Here is a 20412-nt window from a genome sequence, read left to right on the forward strand (position 1 = left end):
TACAATTTGGCCCAAGGGTATCACATACAGGCTGAACAAAAGGGGTCAAAGTACTGATCCTTGAGGAACCACACACGCCATGGTCATTCAATCAGATTCAAAACTTCATTCAAATAGCACCTGAAGCATTTTAGGACCATGCCCATTTAGTCCTTAGTTTCCAATCTGTTCAACAGAATATTATGATCTATAAGATCATCACTGCATTGAAATCCAACAAGACTAGCACCTACTCCTTCCTAGTGATCCATCCATCCATCCATCCATCTTCTACCGCTTATCCGGGACCGGGTCGCGGGGGCAACAGCTTTAGCAGGGAAGCCCAGACGTCCCTCTCCCTAGCTACTTCTTCCAGCTCTCCCCGGGGGATCCCGAGACGTTCCCAGGCCAGCTGGGTGACATAGTCTCTCCAGCGTGTCCTGGGTCTTCCTCGGGGTCTCCTCCCGGTGGGACATGCCCGGAACACCTCACCAGGGAGGCGCTCAGGAGGCATCCGAATCAGATGCCCAAGCCACCTCATCTGGCTCCTCTCGATGTGGAGGAGAAGCGGCTCGACTCTGAGCCCCTCCCGGATGACCGAGCTTCTCACCTTATCTCTAAGGGAGAGCCCGGACACCCTGCGGAGAAAACTCATTTCGGCCGCTTGTATCCGGGATCTCGTTCTTTCGGTCACGACCCATAGCTCGTGACCATAGATGAGGGTTGGAACGTAGATCGACCGGTAAATTGAGAGCTTCGCCCTTTGGCTCAGCTCCTTCTTCACCACGACAGACCGATACAACGTCCATATCACAGCAGACGCTGCACCGATCCGCCTGTCGAGCTCTCGCTCCCTCCTGCCCTCACTCGTGAACAAGACCCCAAGATACTTAAACTCCTCCACTTGGGGCAAGATCTTCCCCCCGACCCGGAGGGGGCAGTCCACCCTTTTCCGACTGAGGACCATGGTTTCAGATTTGGAGGTGCTGATTTTCATCCCAACCGCTTCACACTCGGCTGCGAAACGCTCCAGTGAGAGTTGGAGAGCCCTGTTTGAAGGAGCCAACAGCACCACATCATCTGCAAAAAGCAGGGATGCAATACTGAGGCCACCAAAACGGACCCCCTCAACGCTTCGGCTGCGCCTAGAGATTCTGTCCATGAAGGTTATGAACAGAATCGGTGACAAAGGGCAGCCTTGGCGGAGTCCTACCCTCACTGGAAACGATTCCGACTTACTGCCGGCAATGCGAACCAAACTCTGACATCGGTGGTATAGTGACCGAACAGCCCGTATCAGGGGGTTCGGTACTCCATACCCACGAAGCACCCCCCACAGAACTCCCCAAGGGACACGGTCAAACGCCTTCTCCAAGTCCACAAAACACATGTAGACTGGTTGGGCGAATTCCCACATATCCTCGAGAACCCTGCTAAGGGTATAGAGCTGGTCCACTGTTCCACGGCCGGGACGAAAACCACACTGCTCCTCCTCAATCTGAGGCTCGACTTCCTGACGGACCCTCCTCTCCAGCACCCCTGAATAGACCTTACCAGGGAGGCTGAGGAGTGTGATCCCTCTGTAGTTGGAACACACCCTCCGGTCCCCCTTTTTAAAAAGAGGGACTACCACCCCGGTCTGCCAATCCAGAGGCACTCTCCCCGTTGACCACGCAATGTTGCAGAGGCGTGTCAACCAGGACAGCCCCACAACATCCAGAACCTTGAGGAACTCTGGGCGGATCTCATCCACCCCTGGGGCCTTGCCACCGAGGAGCTTTTTAACCACATCGGTGACTTCAACCACAGAGATAGGAGAGCCCACCTCAGAGTCCCCAGGCTCTGCTTCCTCCAAGGAAGGCATGTTGGTGGAGTTGAGGAGGTCTTCGAAGTACTCTGCCCACCGGTTCACAACGTCCCTAGTCGAAGTCAGCAGCGCCCCATCCCCACTGTACACAGTGTTAGTGGTGCACTGCTTCCCCCTCCTGAGACGTCGGATGGTGGACCAGAATTTCCTCGAAGCCGTCCGGAAGTCGGCTTCCATGGCCTCACCGAACTCTTCCCATGCTCGGGTTTTTGCCTCGGCGACCACCGAAGCTGCGTTCCGCTTGGCCAGTCGGTACCCGTCAGCTGCCTCTGGGGTCCCACAGGCCATAAAGGCTCGATAAGACTCCTTCTTCAGCTTGACGGCATCCCTTACTGCTGGTGTCCACCAGCGAGTACGAGGGTTGCCGCCACGACAGGCACCAACCACCTTACGGCCACAACTCAGATTGGCCGCCTCAACAATAGAGGCACGGAACATGGTCCACTCGGACTCAATGTCCCCCGTCTCCCCCGGAACATGGGAAAAGCTCTGTCGGAGATGGGAGTTGAAATTCCTTCTGACAGGGGATTCCGCCAGACGCTCCCAACAAACCCTCACAATACGTTTGTGTCTGCCAGGACGGACCGGCATCTTCCCCCACCATCGGAGCCTACTCACCACCAGGTGGTGATCAATTGACAGCTCCGCCCCTCTCTTCACCCGAGTGTCCAGAACATGCGGCCGCAAATCCGATGACACGACCACAAGGTCGATCATCGAACTACGGCCTAGGGTGTCCTGGTGCCAAGTGCACATGTGGACACCCTTATGTTTGAACAAGGTGTTCATTATGGACAGTCCGTGACGAGCACAGAAGTCCAATAACAAAACACCACTCGAGTTCTGATCGGGGGGGCCGTTCCTCCCAATCACGCCCCTCCAGGTCTCACTGTCATTGCCCACGTGAGCATTGAAGTCCCCCAGTAGAACAAGGGAGTCCCCAGCAGGAGTACTCTCCAGCACACCCTCCAAGGACTCCAAAAAGGGTGGGTATGCTGAGCTGCTGTTTGGTGCATATGCACAAACAACAGTCAGGACCCGTCCCCCCACCTGCAGGCGGAGGGATGCAACCCTCTCGTCCACCGGTGTGAACCCCAATGTACAGGCACTGAGCCGGGGGGCAATAAGTATGCCCACACCTGCTCTGCGCCTCTCACCGTGAGCAACTCCAGAGTGAAAGAGAGTCCAACCCCTCTCGAGAGGACTGGTACCAGAACCTAGGCTGTGTGTGGAGGCAAGTCCGACTATATCCAGTCGGAACTTCTCTGCCTCACACACCAGTTCGGGCTCCTTCCCTGCCAGAGAGGTGACATTCCATGTCCCAAGAGCTAGCTTCTGCAGCCGCCTTTGGCTGCCGCCCAGCTCGCATTGCACCCGACCCCTTTGACCCCTCCCACGGGTGGTGAGACCATGAGAAGGGGGACCCACGTTGTCTCTTCGGGCTGAGCCCGGCCGGGCCCCATGGGTGTAGGCCCGGCCACCAGGCGCTCGCCAACGAGCCCCACCTCCAGGCCTGGCTCCAGAGGGGGGGGCCCCGGTGACCCGCGTCCGGGCAAGGGAAACTGAGTACCATCGATTTTATTTTTCATAAGGGGCTTTTGTGAGTCGTGCTTTGTCTGGTCCCTCACCTAGGACCTGTTTGCCATGGGTGACCCTGCCAGGGGCATAAAGCCCCAGACAACTTAGCTCCTAGGATCATTGGGACACACAAACCCCTCCACCACAGTAAGGTGACGGCTCACGGAGAGGCCTTCCTAGTGATGTCAAGTCAAAAATGTAAATCATACCACTTGGCTGGTAATGAAAAAAACTAAAATGATTACCGGTACTTAGTAAGGCATCAGAAACATTTATTCGGCTTGTAACACCCTTGTCATTTTACAATTTACACTTCCATAATAGCATTCCTCCCACCACGCTGTTTGAGAACCATTGTTGCACCTTTTTCAAGAAATTGCAGAGAACAAATCTGACCCAAGTTGAATAAGATGCGAGACGAGGGCTGGCTGCAGCGAGGAGGCTGCAGCAGCAACAAGCAAGATGAGGAAGAATCATGTGGGTGGCACAAGATATGAAGCACAGCAGCACCAAGCCAGCGTGTGTGTGTGAGTGTGTGTGTTTGTGTGTCTCCTCTCCCTGACAATCCCCCTCAATGTCCTCCTGTTTTAATCGTCTTTTCGCTCTCCATCCTCCAGATTTGATCTATTCTGGAGAAGCATTAGAGCAACAGGCCCACACAGCATGGACACTGGTGCCTCCTCCTCCTTTTTCTCTCTTTTTTTTGACGCTCCTCAGCTCCATTTAAACAATCCCTCCCTCCTGAGAAATTCAATGTGATCCAAAACGAGACCTTCATTCATTTTATATAACATTTATCTTCATGAGGGCATTGACTGAGGTGGCACCTGTCCCGGCTGAACCTGGTCCTGTCTGTCTCGAAACACAGTCCGCATGGTTGAAACAATTGCTGTAACAAATTCACAGACTGAGAGTTATGCAATACTCTATTGGCACGCTAAACCATGAACCCATTCCAGTTTTCCTGTGACACACTTACTTGGGCATATGCTACACAAGAACATGAACGCCACCAGTGGTCATCTAGCGCAATTGCAAAGTGCAGTTCACTAGCCGCCATCCATCCACCCATTATTTTTCTGATCTGTTTAATCCTCACAAAGGTCGTGAGGCATGCTGGAGCTTATCCCCCAGCCGTCTTCGGGCAGTCGGCGGGGGACACCCTGAACCGGTTACCGGCCAATCACAGGGCACACACAGACGAACAACCATCCGCGCTCACACTCACACCTAGGGTCAATTTACAGTGTTCCATCAGTCTGCCATGCGTGTTTTTGGAATGTGGGAGGAACCCGTAGTACGAGCCACCTTCCACACATAAAATACATTTTCCCCTCAACATAGTCTGGTGGCATTGCCACATTAGAGCGCCTCGTTGTCAGCAGTGAGTGCATGCACATCGAGGAGAGGTACCAGTAAGCTTGAAAAGTAGTTGTCCGACATAACCAGTATGTGGGCAGGGTTTTATGCTGGCGTAGCTGCTTAAGAGCGCCTCGGTGTGGCCACGTGAAAAAAAGCACCGTGATACAGCACTGCCTTTTTGTTTGAGGACCAAGAGAACGGAGTGCTATTTCACCATCATTTATTGAATCATTCAAGTCGCCGAGGTTGTTAACAACACTTCTATGGGGAGTGCTAAATTTAGAGGACATTTTATTTTCTCCTTACATTATTGCTCAATTTTGATTGACGTTGCTACCGAAGTAGTCATCATAAAATATGGGCATGTCACAATGTAGTTATGATGGTGCTTCTGTTTTGCAGTGATGTACAACTGCACTGTATCATACCAAGGCTAACAATTGCGCTCATTAAATTGCGCAGATGGACCGAGGGTTGTGGCTAGCGCCCGTCAAGATCCAATTTCATCGTCCTTGCCTCTCTCACATCTCATCCCGACCTTCAACGGCTTCATTAGGGAGGTAAAGAGGTCTAAAAAAAGACGCATGAATACAATCTACAGACGATGCACTGTAAGATTACATTCTAACTTGAAACGCCACTGGCAGCCTCAAAGAAAATCAATTCCGGGCATCAATGTCGGCAGCAGCTGCCAATTCTCGCAAAGATAACTCCCTCCACCACCCCCGGGGGGGCCAGCCTGTCATCGGAGCGCATGGTTATTCTCATTCTGGCTCGTTAATGCGCAATTAGCCGACGGGTATGGGCATTAAGACAATTAGGTGATGTTCACTGGCATGCTCGTCTGCCGTGAAGGAAACCGGTGCCGCTAAATTCTTCTGGAGTTCGAGTGGAAAGAAGGCAACTTGTTTTCGCTCCCTCTCCCCTGCCTTTTCCCGTCATCAATCAGCCGAATAGCCACGAATGACCATAGAACTGTCTCTGTGCAACAATAACAATACAATACATGCCGATTTATATAGCGCTTTCACAACAGCGGCAGCTGTAACAAAGCGCTTAACAAAACAGTTAACATAAAGTAAAATGTAAAATAAAAAGTAACACTATGACAGAGTAGTGCGTGGATGTTAACTCCAGACAAAAGGAAACGGGATCTAAGGTAAACAATGAGACAAAGAAAGCAGACACAGTTAAGTATTTACTCACTTTGCTGACCCAAATATGAGGTACACCAGCAAAGTCGGGCGTGGTGGAGGGAGAGAGCAAGGTGCAAACGCCGGCCAGCCGTCACGCGCCTAAATATAATAGATGACGGGAGTGGGATGGAGTTTTTGTAAGATCTGGAAATGTTCTAAATTAGTTTGGGGATGACATGGATGAAATATTGTTGGAGGCCAGAATTATTTGCGGAAATTTGCCATCATATATTTTACAAGTCATGTTTTGGATCATGCGACCCAGTTGTCCAGTGGTTAGCGCGTTGACCTCACAGTGCAGAGGTACGGCCTCAATTCCATCTCCGGCCTCCCTGTGTGGAGTTTGCGTGTTCTCCCCAGGCTTGCGTAGGTTTTCTCCGGGTACTTCGGTTTCCTCCCATATTCTAAACACACGCATGGTAGACTAATTGAACACTAACTTATCCCTAGGTGTGAGTGTGAGCGCGGATGGTTGTTCGTCGCTGTGCGCCCTGCGATTCAACCGGTTAAGGGTGTCCCCCGCCTACTGCCCGAAGACGGTTGGGATAGGCTCCAGCACCCCCCGCAACTCTTGTGAGGATAAAGCAGATCGGAAAATGAATGAATGAATGTTTTGGATCTTATTATCATCAGCTAAGGAAGTCAACTCATCAGTAGTAAAAAGCAGTCTGCATTCTCTCGTAATGTAGTAGCTGAAATGCGGACTCGGATGAGGTTGCCCATTACAGAATGGTGTTCATTCATTCCAAGGACATCCATCAGATGCAGTTTCCTGTATCCATACGAGACGAGCGTGAGCGATCATCGCAAAGAAACTGATGCAACAAAGTGGTTTCAAGGAAGCACTTCATCGAGCGTGCCCATTTCACACCACAGATAAATACGGGCGCCTCGTACGGCGCTCAGTGGACCATCCGCTCACCCCTACACCGAGCAGTCTATAAATATGGACTATCAATGCAAATGTCATTTGCATAATACAGATCTTTGGGTGGGATGGGCCATCGGTCTCATTTCACGTCATTTCATGGCTCACTGATGCAATTATAATGTCCATCACACTTGATGAATAATGCATTGAAGTGGATGCATAAATGCCTCACGGTTCATGGATAATATAGGGAAGGGGTCCCATTGGTGGTGCCTTCTCATCAATCTCCCACTGGTCAAATGCTCATCGGTGGATTTATGAGTGCATAGTGTTGGTCAAGGCTGGTTGGGCAGGGCAACTTGTGAGGCCGATGTGGTTGAACAACTCCAGATTTATTTTTATTTTTTTGTCATCGAGGCTCATGTGATTGTGAGCGGCATTATTTGTCACCATTAATTATCAAAATGTCACTTTTAAGTAGGGTTGCACATGAATCAGTGGTGACTCCAAGTGGGATGCGAACAGGCCGCGAAAAAAAGGGCTACCAAGTCAGACTTTTTGAATTTTAATCAGAACGATTTTGTTGAAAAAAAAAACAACATTTCAGAGTGCAGCATATTTAATCAAACAGATAGCAACTAGGAATAATGTCCCTATACCTTCATTAATTAAATGCATTGCGCCACACAATGCAATCTGGGAACAAAGAGCCTTTACCATAATTACCAGAGAGTCTTAAGTTGAAGTTTTTATGGGCAAAGTGTTGCGATGTTTCATGTTTGTGAATGTCACCAAAAAAATCAAAATCAAAAATGCATTCGCTGTATTGATAGCACACAATTTGCCTTTGACAAACATGTAAACTTCATGAAAATTGGTTGAGAAATGAGCAAGCCATTATTTATTTTCATTGTACTCCTCTACAACGAAAACATGTTTGCAGCAAGAAATTTTTCACAACAGGGGACTTTTCACTGTAGCAAATTTTATCTCAGACGTAAACACAAACAACGTATATGTGTACTTTTTATTGTTATTGCAACAGTGCATGAGTATGAACATACACTTATTTGACACTTCATATAGCCAGCCTAGAAAGAAAAAAAGGGAATGAAATTGTGAAATTTACGATCAACATTTACTTTCACTTACATCAATTTCTTGCATAGTCTTTTATTTTGCTTTTGCTGAAGGCTTGTCTTCATTGTAGTGAATCTCGTCGAGATGCAAGAGCAGAGAAAAAGATTTCGTATAACGGAAAGGGGACTTTTCATTGTAGGGGCAGCAGAAAAGTGGGAATGGCTTCCAAGCACAAAAAAAAAATTCACACAAGGGGGTATTTTCGCCCATGTAGGTTTCGTTGAAGAGGAATTTCACTCTACCGGCATTGCCTTCAATGGAAACTATGTCGCCGCAACCTTCGCAACAAGGCCAACTCATCAAAATCAATTAGATTTATTTTTGAAAGATCCCCGTGGTTCTGTGGATAAGGGTAGAGCCACCCACACGTGGGTTCAAGGGTGTACGCGTCACGTCCATGCTATTAGTTAATGTGTCACTCTAACGCCAAACATGCGCTGACCGTGAGTATACACGACGAGCCGCCTGAGCTAACAGTGACAACAAGGCTGCGAGAAACAAAAGTAGAGTTGACAGCCTTCTGATAAATCGGCCAAGCCAAAAACAAATAATAAAGAGCAATAACGGCGGAAGCCGTCATGCTGAAAGGGAAAATGTGAAGGCGAAATAAATGACAGGCTCTTCCCGAAGCAGAAAATGAGGAGTGATGATCTTTTGCAGGTGCGGCGCCAATATTGCCAACATGACGAATGGTGATCCCCTGTGGTGAAATCTCAAATAAGCTCATCAACTTTGGCTTTAGCGGACTGATAAAAGCTGACAATCACATCAGTATCGGCACCATCTGTCACTAAGCCACTGGCGAGGGCCAAGCGGGAGCGAGTCCAGGTGACGGCGCATCCTAGACTGGGTTATCGAGACTGGCAGCTGCTGCAGCATAAAGGCAGGCGTGTCGAAAAATCGAGAAGGACGACAGTGGAGAAGAGGCCGCAGCATCCTTTGACAAATAGCAGCAAAAAGCCAATTTCCTGCCATTGTGGCACACGTGCGTGGATTCGTCAACACGTGGCTACAAAAACAACACCGAGCCCAGTTCTTCTTTTTGTGTGTGAGCAATAAAGCAGCTTTTTAAACAGCAGTCAGAAAATTCAAACGCAGCACGGCCGTCGCATCACAAAAAAGTAAGGGAAGCTTGAAGAGCTGTTGACGTTTCCGAGTGGGAAATTGATGAAAGGGAACACATGCCGAGCTGGCCTTTGAATTTAGCTACCTTGCTTATCTTGAGTCAGACATCCTTGAAAAGCATCAAGTACAACAATGAGTTTGAAGCTCATCTGGAAACCGAGACAAGAGTCTTGACCGCGGCACATGCAAGGGATTGAACAACTACAGATTTTTTTTTTTGTCGGCTACAATGCGATGAAAGTCGAAATTGATTAATGACCAGGACCGGTTGGGGAATAAATTCAAAACAAATGGTGTAAAATACAACTCAGCATTATGTTGAATGTAGCTGGAGTAATTCGCGAGAGCCCCGCCTATGTTTTTGTCTTCGGTACACACTTAAAGCAAATCGAGCTGTTTCGATTTTGCCACTTTCATAGGCAGTCGGATGTCTTGTCCAGCTGACTCATTCATAAATGACTTCCAATTTAGTCTGGGCTCTGACCAGACCCACAATAGAGGACAAAAAGGCACCCAAGCCCCGGGTAACCAAGAATATGCGACAATTCTAAAAAGAGGGCAAGGGCACAAATATCACAGTTCGGGGGGTTCGGGACAATGGTCTTTTTTTCTGGCAAAGAGGAAAAACTCTTAACTCGCCTGCTCCGCAGTCAGTCACAGGGCTATTATGAAGAGAAATAACGACTTCACATACACAGAAGTCAAGTATATGAAAACCGAAATTACAAATGGCTCAGCTCTGCCGGTCAGTTGTCTACTTTCAAATCGTACAACGGGATAGTATGAAAACCAAGCTTCATCGGACGCCGCAGTCATAGGTTATGAATGAAACCATTAATCGAATGACTCTGTGACAAAAACAAATATCAAAGCAAAATCTCTGTCTCAACGTATGGCAGGGATCATTTAGGCCTTGAATGGCAAACTCCAATGTACTGTATTAAAGGTGTGTGATTTATGGTTTAAATACCGTATCCAAACAAGTAGAACCAAGGTTGGGCTCATTTCTTTCTCTCTGGTACTGTTTGTGCATCATTTCATCAATGTAAAGAGAGAGCATGACAGGCGGCAAGACACGCCTCTCTAATCCCCCCCCCCCCCCCCACACACACACACACAGGGTTGGCAGACCAGCGTTGTCTCCCTGGAGGCCAATTCATAGCAATATCCTGCACTGAAAAACTGCACACAGCCTTTAAATTGTTTCCGTCTCTCTCCCCATCTTAACTACCAATTGCGTAGATCTGACAATGGCCACTTTACCACACTCATGCATGCAAACACGCACGCACACACTACTTCTATCAAACTTGCTGTTCTTCGTTATTATTCTAAGTACATTGAGGGTACAAGCAAGAGTATTCAAAGTGTTTGTTTTTTATTATTAAGTTCAACGCAGCCTGCTACCCATATGAGAGTTGAACTCTTAAACAAGTAAAAGAGATGAACACCCATTATTCCTACTGTGATAACCTCGATTTACAAACGACTCAAATTGAGAGTCTTTAAGCACACAAGCTGTCGCTCGGCTGACTTTTTTGTCTTGAGTTGTGAGTAAGAATTGGCAATACGATCACTAGATGGTTGTGAACTTCACGAGCAGCAGTTTAGCTGATTTTTAATTCCGTTTTAATCTGTTTATTGTCACTCTAATTTGATTAACTGGGGGGAACAAACAAACCAAAGACAATTGTTGTCTTGTTGTTGTCTATTGAATTCAGTTACTCAACTTTGTTTTCAGAAAGTTTGCTAGCTTCATGCTACAACACAATGCAAAACACCATTGACAGGCTAATGAAAATAGCATCGAAGTTGCAGGGTGAAAACGAAGCAATGTGTGAACAGAAAATAGGCATTATCCCATAAAGGCACAGCACATGAAAATACTCAGAGCGTGTATTCTCTGAGTGTGTCTGCATAGATAGATAGATACAAACACACAGTAGTTAATTCATATTGAAAAATATCAAGAATCGCATTGCATCACGTCCACTCGAACTGAGCCTTACCGCACTGAATCGAATCTTAATCCACATCACATGGTCTTTTATTTAAGACGCACACGCCTGCTAATCAGACCTTTTTTATATTTGCGAATTAGACTTTTTTGAATGGCAATGTTACAAGGAGCGTCACCGTGACGTTTATCTACTCAAACCACTTTCTGTCTGTGCTTTTACACGTCCCGAATTGCAACATCAGTGAACAAAAAATGTTATATATTGTAAATGTCTTCAGGGGGACGTCCGTGAGGCTCAGTGAGGACATTTAACGGGTCAAACGAGCGGCGTGGGACCAATTGTCCGGCGTAATTACACGAATCGATGAAACCACACACTTGCATGCAGACGTAGTGAATAAATCACCGGAGGTACACTTTCACCAAGGAGGGATAAACGGAATTGACATAGCAACTTCCAAATTGTATAACACAAATGCAAACAAGTCAAACCGTTCACAGTGATCTCCTGCTGCCCGCGTGAAATTAATGCAGATTGGTCACAACTGTTGCTGCGCAAAGGCACCGTGCGCGGGGCTCTCGGTACTTTTTACGTTCTCAGCCAAGGTGCGTTCAAAAACAACAGCAAAAAGACAACTTACATGTCGAAGTTCTTGCATGCGGTCCTTCATTGTGGATCTTTCGGGATGGTGGTGATGATGGAGCGGATGTGGACACGGCAATGAGCGGGCTAAGGATGCGCGGCAGGCGGCTTCACAAGGAATCGATGCTTTCTTCCCCCACCCTCCTCCCTACCCCCCCGTCCTCACCGCTCTCCCCCTCCTTTTGGCTCCTCAATCGCGGTTCCGATGACGGGCTGATTGGACCGACGCCGTTAACCAATTCCACGCCCGTCAACTTCCTCCTCGATCGCGCCCAATGGACTCGGCTTTAGGGAGAACCTGTTGACTGGAAGCGTAAGAATCCACTGGGGGAGAGGGTGGGGGGGGGGGGGGGGGCTGGGAGGGACGGTGAGAAAGAGCAAAGAAAGAGGTGGCGTCTGGCGGGCTGCCGCTTTTGGGTTGAGATTGAATGTCGATCGAAGGCTCTCAGAGATAACGCCCAGGTAGTTTATTTTTTTGCATTGGGTGCGCATGGCGCCCCCTGTCAGGCCACTGCGGGCACAGCAAGCAAGACGAGTCCAAATATCGATGTATTCATTCATCCGTTCTTCGTTTTGTCAACTGGGGTTTGCCCACTATAAGGGATGCAGATGAGCTCGAGTCTAACCTCGCTAATTTAGGCCAGAGAAAGGGTATAACCTCGATTGGTGGTCAGCCAGTCACATAGAGCCAAACAACCACATGTGTCACCAACTTGGTGCCCCCCCGGGTCTGCCTAAAAATAGCTCACCAGTGACGACAAGCGCCTACTCTGTGTGTGTGTGTGTGTTTTTTTTAAAGTGGAAAATATGTTCTTTGGAAAGTGGCAAAAAACGTGGCACGGGATATGGAAGAAATGTCATCTTTTTTGCCTTATGCTCAACTGTTGACATTATAGAGTTTGATTTTTTTTTTGAACTGGTCGTTTTAAATGAGCCACCGCCATCCCCTCCCTCGCTGTTATTGTTTGTTGGACAGTGGTAAGGCAACGCTTGCTCAAATGAAAATTGCCAAAAGGTTGATGACTTGTATTTGCTTTAATTTGGACACGTATACCGAATATTGCGTCCAGTGATCTCGCCGAGGAAATGCAACAGACATTTCGTTCTAGTTTGAGTCACAAAACGTGGACAAAAACGGTCAATAATATGAGCTTGGATATGTACATTATGGTATATATTACTGCTTGTTCTGTGCCTCGTAGATGTCTTCACCAAGTCAGGTTTTAAAAATGAGAGACCACAAGTATTGCATCCATTTAAAAAGAATAAAGTCCATTCACCATAGAGGTGACTCTGTGTGTGCATGTGATAAGGCCCAGTTGCATGAGTCACAGCTAGAAATGAGGTCTTCTCTGACGTCCGGTGTATTTGGTGTCAGCCCGCACCTCCCTGTAGGACGACATCACAAGGATGAGCCAACTGACATGATTTGAAAAAAATGAGTGTACAAAGACTGTATGGATATAATGGAAATACACCGGAGCCCATACCGTCCTTGTCGGCGCCTCCTCTCCTTTTTTTCCAGAATCCAATCTCGGCTCTTCTTTGCCGATTTTCCCTTCATGTTTTTGAATCGGCATCTTTGCGGGAACAGAGTGAGGAGATTACTTGTTTGTTGGGTGCGATATATTATCCCATGTAAAAGGCAGGAAAATCCGCCCGTCGGGGTTTCGCGTCAGGCAGGACGACAACCTTTTTTTTTTTTTTGCTCTTTACTCTTGGCCTGCTGGCATCATGAGTTCAGGTACAACTGAACCTGACCCACACCTGAAGCCGAGACCGGATACACCACCTTCTTGGTGAGCCTGGATACAAATATTGGACATGCTGGGAACATTGTAGACCGACTTGGAAACTAATGCAGTCATAAAAAAACATTTTGAATTTATGTGCATGAGTATTCATATTTTGCTAGTTTTCTAATGATTATTCATCGAGCTTCATTTTGGCATTTTGTGGTGTTCTTATTCTTGTGGTGATGTTTATTCTTGACCCTAGTGGGTGTTGCATATTTCTAATCTCATGCACATTACTGTATTTTGTATTATTCATATTTCATTTCGTACAATTTTGAACTATTATTGCAATTTCATTTTTTCCATCTTATTTACATGGCATTTTCATAAACTGTATTGACTGCAACATTCGGTAAACATGAGGTCAAATGTGCTTTCAGTGGCATTTTGCGTTTCCATGTCGGAAGACTTTGTCAGTCTCCCCAGTACTGTCTCAGACTCACCAAACTGGATGTTACAGTAAAGCAAAACATGGGAAGGTCATATTTCAACATGCACGCACAAGCACGGCGAGCTCATTATCTGGTCAATTGCATTTACACAGGAACCTGCTGTGAAAAAAAAGAAATCAAACAAGCTTTTATTGGTGCACATTTGGCCTGATAATATTAATATCATAAAAAGAGAGAAGAAGATTGGAGGCTTTCAGGGCTTCATTAAACAGACACACTAATGTGATTAGCATAAGCTGGTTATTGCATCCGTGTAAACAACACTTCCATCGTTTTTACCTTTGTCCTGAATACTGGACCTGGTTGGGGACGTTCTTGTCAGACGTTTCGGAGCCCAAACCCTGAAGTTTGTAAAGCAGCAGTGTTATACACAGTTAGATTTTTCCAATTAGACTGGATGAGAAAGACTTAAATTTGAAAGATTGATTATTTTTTCCCCATAAAAATCCCTGTTCCAAATTTGTTGATTTTTCACACTTTTCTTACAGTTCGAAAGCAAATGATGAGGACATAATTCAAATTATTTCTTGCTTTCAATGACGGAGGATGCGAAATAAATAAATTTCTGAAGCACATCATCTCAAATTAGTTCTACTTCTTTCATTTGTAGCAAACTTACCTTGGGCAGGACGCCCGTCACGCCAGCAAACAGACACAAGAAGAACCTGGAGAGAAGCACAATGAGCAACAACGGCAACTGCAACCCGAGTTCCACTAACAGCAAGTGATCTACGGACTTCTTGGCCTTGGTGCTGTTGGGGTAGTCCACCACCATGCCTCCGCTGAAGCCCGCCCTCATGGCCTGCGACGTAATCAGTTCCAACTGCCAGGAGATCAAAACAATTGAGGAGGATGAATGAAACGGGGGGAGGGAGAAACTCACTTCCTAAATGCTCATCGGAGGACATTTGGTGTTCTTGTTTACCTGCTCTGAGTTCTCAGGATAGAGCTGAAAAACGGCCCGGGCGCCTCTTGACTGGAAGGTGGAGAACAAGTATTTTCATGATAATCTATTGAACAGTTTGGACAGATGAAATGGCACGAATGCACGAAAAAGTAATTAGTGTGCACATATTAGTAGTTTGTGTGCGCAAGTAGTTTTTTTTTCCAACTGTCATGTCTAGGGCTCCGTACGATTCTATTTGGCAGAACAAATTTACGATAAGCAATTTATCAAGAAATATAATTTTTTTAAGAAAATAACTTCCATGTTTTGTCCCTTAATGCTAACAACAATAAAATAATTTACACGTAGAGCATTGGATTGTTTTACAATAATTTTTGTCCTTTATTTGTTTACCCTTGCAGAGAGAAAAATCTGCCAGTTTGGCTGCTTTTTCTGGGGGATTGTTTGAATGTCATTATTTTTGTATAATGGAATGTGTTACTGTGTTTAAAAAAAAAGAAAAAAATGTTTAATGGCAAATATAAAAAAATTTAAAGCTACTTACTCTCAGCCAATTAATCAGTCAGGCCCCAAAAAGTAAGGACTGGGTGATTGACCAGTTTTAGTGATTAATTCAAGTTTATGGCTTTTAGTGATTAATTAAAGTTTATGGCTCATGATTGTTTTCAGTCAGCGTTACCAACTTAGACATTTTGATTTCTGACACCTCCAGGGACTATTTTTCAAAAAAGCTGCTGGCAGTTTTACTTACCAATGAAGAATAGAGAGTACTAAAGAAAGTGTAAAGTCTCTTGGGAGGACTGTGTGTGCGCTTGTCAGCGTTGCAAAGCCACTGAAGAGCTGAAATACTGACAGGGAACAAAAACAAGGGTCACTCATTAAACTGAAAGATTTCTTGTAAATCGTGAGAAAGTGACAGGACATTTGCTAGATTTGGTACCTAACGCAGCCGTCAAAGGTTCCCGGTCGGAAAGGCATCCCTTGACCCATGTCTCCCAATAGAAGATCTCCTTCCACTTCTCTGTCCTGTGCCACATCTGACACAGATGACGCACACACACACACACACGGATCGTTGTTTTTTGTAGAGGATACAACAAGCCGATGAGTATTGTCTGTCTGCATGTGTCGTTGTAGTCGCACCAATCGTGTTCAGATATATGTTGCTTGAAGGCCAGTTGTGTTAGCCCACCAATGGCATTTTGCAGTATAGGTTAGCATTAAGCTAGCAGAGACTTTCATCAAACAAAGTTATGTGGCATTTGGTTAAATACATAGCGTGTGAATCTGTATGTAACAACTTAAAATAAAAATAGCAATCGGACAGCTTTATCTGGAAAAAACTTGGCTGGGAGTTCTAATTATCACAATCACCTTGACGGAGCTGACAATAATACTCAAACTAACCCAGCATTGCTGTGCTGATGTCGACTCCCACCCAGTAGTGTCCTTCCTCCGTAAGATGGTCGCCACTAAGCCCCGAACCACACCTTAGAGGAAAATAAGCATAATAAAACCCCTGAGTGCTTTGCAGTTCAAACATACATACTCGCAAAAAATGAGGACTAGATTCAGAAAAAGATTTTTTTATTTCAGGATTATATAATTCAACAAGGCCACATTTGAGCGTGAATGCAAGTACAGTTTCATTGGCTCACCCCACATCGAGCAGATAGCACGGCTGCCCCTCTGGGAGGTTCAAAAGCTCCACGGCTCTCTCCGACATCTGAGTCTGAATCTCGATCATACGTGAGCTGACACAAAAGATTTTTGGTTGGTTTGGAAACATCCTCTTACAAGACTTTTGACAAAAGCTTTTTTTTTTTAAACAAAAAATATTTTACTGCGTGAAAGCCGCAACAGAGAATAGTATGTGATTGATTGAATACATTCTAAAAACTTGAAGCATGATTTGAAGAATGTATGACGTGTGCACAATATATATTGCAGCATATCATTACATACTTTCAGTATGGAAGGCACGAAAAATACTGGAAAATATAAACCCCATTCATATTTCTTCAGCCAAAATTAACAAGTGATTTATAGTTTAAATTTGATACATTTTAAAAAGCTGTGAAAGCTTTAATTAGCAATGAGACTTACTTCTGGGAGTATTTCTTGGCCTCCTCTGCGTTGTAAAACTGTAGAGTGAAAAATGCACTGTATTAAAAGCTAAAACAAATATCTCATGATGATGATGTTGTTATTGTTGTTTTTAAAATAATGCATAACTTGAAGTGAGGCTGAAAGAAAGCCAGCAAAGCGTTCAGTTCACATTGAAGCTGCTGTAGCCGAGATGCTACAAACACATTAAAAAAACAAGCACTAACCACATCTGGAGGAGCCGTGTGCTCCGGTCGTCGACAGGAGCTCATGGTAACTGGTTAGTAACCGAAGAGTAGAGGTGAATACAGTTTACTCCTCAAAAAGAAGATAAATGGATGACACATGTGGACCCAAACTGTTGACCATACGCAGGAAACTCTTCTTCGGTGAAATACGAAATGAATTATAGGGGAAATATCTGTATGTCGCCATCTAGTGGAAGTCTCCTTGAACCCACTGCGGACACTACAGCTCAGGGGAGAGTCGGCAGCATCATCACTGTTGGCAGACCCGGTTTCGAGGTTTAAAGATTGCTTGCATCAAAACAACTACTTATGCACTGCTGATGGAAGCTGGGGGAACATCATTTAAATTAAGATTTAATTATTTGTTCTGAACATATTGTGTGAGGCTGAAAGGAAGTGTTCAGTCTGTAATCCTGCCCTGTCGGTCCTGACTGAACGTTGGGGGTGCCGTATCAATTTGAGAGTCTTGGTTTTGGGTGACCTATAAAGAACACCAGGGAAAAATTCAGGATTAAATAACTGGATTTTTGTCTTGTGTTGAGTAGCTGCCCCATGGATGTTATGCTACATATCCTGATAGTTGACTTTAAATTTCTGAAAGATGTAATCAAATTACAACACAACGTAAAAGAAAAACGAAAAGTAAATTAAAAACGGTTACATGAAAGTATTATACATGAGAGTGTCATACAGATGCTAATATTTATAATAAAATTGTTTCTGTATTGTCTTTTTTGAAAACAATTACACATTCAAATCGCAGAGATGTTACCGTCAACTTTGGTGTAAAAACAATTTAAAAATATTTAAACATTATGAAGCAAAAATGTACTTTCATTGTTTTTGTTTTCACATTTTGTGCGTCTTCCAACGTCATAAAATGGTTAAATGGGCGTAGCGGTTTCTGCGGTGTGATTGGTCATTTCTTCCTCTTCTCGCGAATTCCTGTTGGTCTACTGCGACATGACGTAGCAGGAACTTGACTGTTTTTCCGGCTGGGTGACGTGAGGGGGGCAAATGGCGGCGGTCGTCCACAAGCTGGGCAGCCGGGTTTGCCTGTTGTCCAGCTTCAGGTACGGCCAAAGTCGACCGCTTTGCTCCGAGGAAGCTTCGGAAACTTGGCGAGAAAAGTGCACATTTACTGCAAGTCCGAATAAATATGTTTTCACGGGGAACGAAGGCGACGTTTGGCCAAAAAGCACAGCGGTGGGACCCAAAATAGAAGTCAGACTAATGGAAAGGAGTCATCGGCTAACTGAAATTAATTTGAACCAGAACTCACCTCATTTTACTGGATTTGTTCATGCCAGAGAAGCTTTTAACAGTTCTTTGATTGGACCCCGGAGGTCATCCGAGAGCAGAGGAGCTGTTTCCGGTACCCCGAACTCCCTCCTCACGTCATCTCAGCAGCTGCGAGCTTTCTGCATCCTCATCCGAGTGCATACCCCAGAGAGTCGGCATTGTGGCTCTTTTAAATCCAGAAGCTACTGTTGGAAGAAAGACTTTAAAGATGACCCACTGTACAGAAACAAGACGGCCTATTATGACATCCTAAAAGTGTCCCCCAATGCCACGCAGTCCCAAATCAAGACCGCCTACTATAAGCAGTCGTTTATCTTCCACCCAGACAAAAACCCAGGGAGCGCAGAGTCCGCACTGCGCTTCTCTGAGATCAGCGAGGCATACACGGTGCTGGGAAACAAAAGTCTGAGGAGGAAGTACGACCGGGGTATCCTGAGCATGATGGATGTCCACGGTACGGGAAGACCCCCCTCCAAAGAGACCTCAAGCAGATTCTCGGGATCGGCACAGCAGCAGCAAACCACCTCCAGGGGTTTCTCCCAAACGAGAGGAAGGCCCATGTACGACTTTGACGCCTTCTACCAGGCTCACTACGGCGAGCAGCTGCAGAGGGAGCGAGAAATACGAGCCCGAAGGCAGCGCGAAGTCGAGGCGCACCAGGAGAAGCTGAAAAAGTGGAGGCAGAGCAAGATGATCGAGGGCACGGTGGGCTTGCTGCTGCTGGCAGCGGGCATGGTTTTGCTGAGTGTCAAGTCCTGAAAGACGAGCGGCATCTGGACCGCCTCCTTGTTGGGGTGGCATGTTCAGACACGACAAGAACGCTTTTTTCTCAGTTTTTGACTTTTCAATTTGGGATTATAGTCATAGAGGCAAAACGGTCATTTGAGGATGAACAAATTTGGAATCACACCATCACATTTTTTTAGACCCACTTGGCGCAATCAAGTGCAGATCCTTGATAATGCCTTGTGTCTTGCAATTGTGATGAAAATGTGAGTTTAATCTAGCATCGTTGAAAAACACACTCTTCAATACATGAGAAATTAACGACTGGATTAAATTAAGTTTTCATTTCTAAATGGCTGAGATGCATCTGATCATATCAAATATGAATTATATTTGGAGGATTGTGTTTTGTGTGTTTTATTGCAAAACTAATTGAAGGAATACATATGAAAATTATATTCTCTTGAATGAATGCCCCGTGACAAATCCATCGTATTTTCAGGCCAAAATGATGGCTCGAAAAAGAAAATAACCGAATAGCACACAACGTTGAGAGTATCCTGGTACATTATTTAACTGCATTAAAATTAATTACACAAGGTCCTCTACGCTTCGAATGGAGGAAAGTACTGACCATTCTATCACTGAGCCAAGACCCTCACGTTCATGTCACGTTTGGCCTGAAGAGGGCAGCCGACCATATCGAATGACATCACCACCTGCTCAGAACGGTCCTGATACGCCATAGAATATAAAATATAAAAATAAATAAACAAACGTTTTGGGCAGACATCAGCAAATGTATACAGATTATGGAGAGTCACAAAAATCTCATGATTTTGTTCACATTTTATTCACAGAAATATAAAGTAGTATGTCAATTACATCACTTTGTACAAAATTGCACAGACTCGTCAAAACTCAGTCAACAGAAACAAAACACCTTTGAAGTTTTACCAAGTGTTACTAAAATAAAAGGGGAGCAACGACTGCACAGATTCTAGGATTCCAGGTCCCCCAAAAATATCTGCTTGTTTTGCTCAATTAATGAGTTGTTGAGGGCATGAGCAGTGTGTGGTGTGTGACTGATATGTGATGGGGCCCTTGCACAACGACAAGACTCAATAGGGAAGGGAAAACCCATTCACAACAGC

At 45.6% G+C, this 20412-nt stretch overlaps 3 protein-coding genes across 8 annotated transcripts in view; 1 reads left to right on the forward strand and 2 right to left on the reverse strand.

The window, feature by feature from the left end:
- stx1a (syntaxin 1A (brain)) overlaps nucleotides 1-12163 on the reverse strand; it is a 47702-nt gene extending 35539 nt beyond the window's left edge. The window contains exon 1 of one of the 6 annotated variants that reach the window (XM_052079272.1): nucleotides 11720-12163. In XM_052079272.1, coding sequence (XP_051935232.1) covers nucleotides 11720-11749 — 30 coding nt within the window. In that variant the 5' untranslated portion in view covers nucleotides 11750-12163. The remainder of the gene's footprint in view (nucleotides 1-11719) is intronic. The other 5 variants (XM_052079274.1, XM_052079277.1, XM_052079273.1 and 2 more) reach the window with 5 other exon arrangements.
- Nucleotides 12164-12745: 582 nt separating this feature from the next.
- Nucleotides 12746-17393, reverse strand: bud23 (BUD23 rRNA methyltransferase and ribosome maturation factor). The gene is made up of 12 exons (XM_052079295.1): nucleotides 17210-17393; nucleotides 16983-17020; nucleotides 16535-16630; nucleotides 16284-16366; nucleotides 15817-15913; nucleotides 15628-15724; nucleotides 14895-14945; nucleotides 14707-14792; nucleotides 14589-14634; nucleotides 14249-14310; nucleotides 13212-13301; nucleotides 12746-13110 (listed from the first exon to the last, which is right to left on the reverse strand). Exons 1-12 carry the CDS (start codon nucleotides 17252-17254, stop codon nucleotides 13056-13058), a joined length of 846 nt encoding a protein of 281 aa, XP_051935255.1. The 5' UTR covers nucleotides 17255-17393; the 3' UTR covers nucleotides 12746-13055.
- An 810-nt stretch (nucleotides 17394-18203) lies between these two features.
- Nucleotides 18204-20282, forward strand: dnajc30b (DnaJ (Hsp40) homolog, subfamily C, member 30b). Its single transcript, XM_052079278.1, has one exon. It carries the CDS (start codon nucleotides 18248-18250, stop codon nucleotides 19289-19291), a length of 1044 nt encoding a protein of 347 aa, XP_051935238.1. The 5' UTR covers nucleotides 18204-18247; the 3' UTR covers nucleotides 19292-20282.
- The last annotated feature ends 130 nt before the right edge of the window (nucleotides 20283-20412 follow it).

This window comes from Hippocampus zosterae, chromosome 10, assembly GCF_025434085.1.
Source record: "Hippocampus zosterae strain Florida chromosome 10, ASM2543408v3, whole genome shotgun sequence".
Lineage (NCBI taxonomy): Eukaryota > Metazoa > Chordata > Actinopteri > Syngnathiformes > Syngnathidae > Hippocampus > Hippocampus zosterae.

Excerpts from the sequence above, each read along its gene's own strand:
- bud23 (XM_052079295.1), bottom strand. The coding sequence starts at position 17,254 with ATGAGCTCCTGTCGACGACCGGAGCACACGGCTCCTCCAGATGTG. Across the intron at positions 17,021-17,209 it reads ACACGGCTCCTCCAGATGTG|TTTTACAACGCAGAGGAGGC; the intron begins GTTAGTGCTTGT and ends TTCACTCTACAG. Across the intron at positions 15,725-15,816 it reads ACCTTTGACGGCTGCGTTAG|TATTTCAGCTCTTCAGTGGC; the intron begins GTACCAAATCTA and ends GTTCCCTGTCAG.
- dnajc30b (XM_052079278.1), top strand. The coding sequence starts at position 18,248 with ATGGCGGCGGTCGTCCACAAGCTGGGCAGCCGGGTTTGCCTGTTGTCC.